Source organism: Ictalurus punctatus, chromosome 15 (assembly GCF_001660625.3).
Source record: "Ictalurus punctatus breed USDA103 chromosome 15, Coco_2.0, whole genome shotgun sequence".
NCBI classification, from domain to species: Eukaryota; Metazoa; Chordata; class Actinopteri; order Siluriformes; family Ictaluridae; genus Ictalurus; species Ictalurus punctatus.
Window position 1 is genome coordinate 26272727 of NC_030430.2, and position 2797 is coordinate 26275523.

At 39.3% G+C, this 2797-nt stretch overlaps 1 protein-coding gene across 1 annotated transcript in view; it reads right to left on the reverse strand.

Moving 5' to 3' along the window:
* The window catches only part of LOC108276358 (PTB domain-containing engulfment adapter protein 1), a 5211-nt gene extending 2745 nt beyond the window's left edge, over positions 1–2466 (reverse strand). Inside the window, exons 1-5 of the mRNA XM_053686409.1 lie at positions 2014–2466; positions 1464–1549; positions 1276–1347; positions 1094–1171; positions 383–520 (exon numbers count right to left, since the gene is read on the reverse strand). Of these exons, the coding sequence (XP_053542384.1) occupies positions 383–520; positions 1094–1171; positions 1276–1347; positions 1464–1508 (333 nt within the window). The 5' untranslated portion in view covers positions 1509–1549; positions 2014–2466. The remainder of the gene's footprint in view (positions 1–382; positions 521–1093; positions 1172–1275; positions 1348–1463; positions 1550–2013) is intronic.
* Between the last annotated feature and the right edge of the window lie 331 nt (positions 2467–2797).

The window sequence follows — 2797 nt, forward strand, 5'->3', positions numbered from 1 at the left end:
TCAGTGCTGTCTCATTTCAGCCTCAATTTATATCCTCATTTACTTAACAATGGTACAAATCCTGTCAGACGATAACGTTACCATGACAACCATCTGTTCATTACCTAACGTTATTATCTCCGTTATCTAGCTTAGCTTAGCTTAGCAGACATCTCGTATGGTTAAAGATTTCCAGTTATGTCTTCTTTTTTATCCTCTAGTAATATTAAACTCTCTCTTAGAGTAGATTAAAGTCTGTCTGTGATACAGTTTATTTATCAGGTGAAGGACTTCAGCACATAAAATAATCCAGAAATGTGTACTGAATATATTACTGAAATTTAAACTGATGCTGATATGAATCCCGTCAGCGTAACGAGAATGAGCGTGAGGTCGTACTCACAAACTTTGTGCTCTGGAAGACGTAGCAGTGGTGTGAGTCGATAGCCGGGTGTTTCGCCATGAAGCCGAACAGTTTGGGCTGAAACTGATGAACAGCGCAGAAAGACACGGACGAGAGAGTGCAGGAGTGCAGCATGTACTGGCAGACAGACAGGGAGGAGAGTGAGACAGACAGCGAGTGAGACAGACAGACAGAAGGTTATCGTATTGTGTCATTTAGAATAGTGAGAATAATATTTACAATAGAATTAATGAATTATTCACATTGTATTGAATCAGGAGGTGAAAACATTTTACCAACCTAATTTGAATATTGTAATTAGCAGCTCCTAAATCCCGCCCATTATTATCAAGAATAATAACAGAGCATCTCTTTTATCTGGATTTTTTTTTGATAATCAAGAATGATCAAGAATTGAAATCCTGAACAGCTCAGAGAAATATTCTACATGATATTAAATATGATAATATTATAATGTTAAATTACTTAGCTGCTTATATTATTCTATTTATTCTAATCTAGTAATGAGCTCTGTGTAACTTTCCTCTGTGTAACCGTGTAACTCTGTGTAAAATTCCTACTACTGACTGTGTGTATCTATAAATCTAATGAATGTGTGTGTGTGTGTGTGTGTGTGTGTGTGTGTGTGTGTGTGTGTGTGTGTGTGTGTGTGCGTGTGTGTGAGCGTGTTAGTGAGTGAGACAGTTTTACTTTAGTCTTATATTCCAGGATGTCGATGGAACTTCTGGAGAGAAAAAGATGAACTTTATTCTTTTTCTTGTTCTCTGTCTGTACGAGGAACAGCAAACAGACAAGAAACACCATTATATTCATTTATTCTGCATAAATCTGCATAAATCTGCATATTAAACAGATGAGTGAGTGATGAGGACCTGCAGTGCTTCTGCAGCCTCCATCAGAATCTCCATCCCGGTCGGACGCACCACCTCGAGACGGCCGAGGAACTGAGGAACACACACACGCACACACACACACACACACACACACACACACACACACACACAATTATTTTTGTCTTTAGCGAGCAAACACCTGCTGTTGAGTTTAAAACAGCACTCACTTTAACAGAGAAAGAAATTTCACTCTCATTTTCATTGTCACTCATCGCTGCTCTCGCAGTCCGACACCCAGGGAAAAAAACACAACCTGAAAAACATCATATGTATCCAGGGTTACCAGTCATACTGTCTCTATATATCACACACAGACTCCACTCACACTCAGAGATGGGAAATGTGAACACACACACACACACACACACACACACACACACACACACACACACATATATATATATATATATATATATATATATATAAAATCACACACTCGTCACACACTCACATCACACACACTTACTATAATCACTGAAATTTTTATAACTAACTACGTAGACGACAATAGAACCTCATGAGTAGAGCGATTGCAATCTTTTAATTCCCTCTAACAATGACCTGCTCTCTACACTCCCTCTCTCTGACTTTTCATTATAAGTCTTATAAAGTCTAAGACTCTTTATCACGCGCGCACACACACACACACACACACACACACACACACACACACACACACAAAGTAAAGTGCATTAAATAGAATGTAAAAACACTTACTTTCTCAGTGTGAAGGTTGTGACGAACTCGTCCTCACCCTGACGTTCTCTCAGCTTTACAGTCTGAAGTTAATGACTAACTGAACACTGCGGTTCCTTATTGCAGCGTCTCCGGGTGATTATCAGCTCTGATCATGTTTACTGCTGCTTACATGGAATGATCTTCCACTGTTATGCTGATGATACACAGCTGTATGTTTCAGCGAAGCCAGAGGACAGACAGCAGCTTAATAAAGTTGAGGAATGTGTAAAGGACATTAGACGTTGGATGATTATTAACTTCCTTTTACTTTATTCTGATAAGACAGAAGAACTTGTACTAGGACCACGTGTAGCTAGAAGTAATCTTTCTGATCTCACAGTAACTCTGGATGGTCTTTCTGTTTCATCATGTGCAGCAGTAAAAGACCTTGGAGTGATTATTGACTCCAGTCTATCATCTGATGCTCATGTAGATAACTGAATAATTCATTCATTTATTCAGTTCAGTGTTATGTGTCCAGCGTGTTTAACGGTGGACATCGTCCCGGAGCAGCGGTACAGAAATATATAAACTCAGGATAGAGATGTTAAATGTATGAATTTATCTCTAATGAACAGACAGAGGCGACGGTGGTGAGGAAAAACTCCCTGAGACGATATGAGGAAGAAACCTCGAGAGGAACCGGACTCAGGAGAGAACCCGTTCTCATCTGGGTGACACCGGATAGTGCGATTATAAATAAATACACCCCTTCTATAAATGTACTAATACTACATGCTCAAATAGTGCAGTTGTGTAAGCA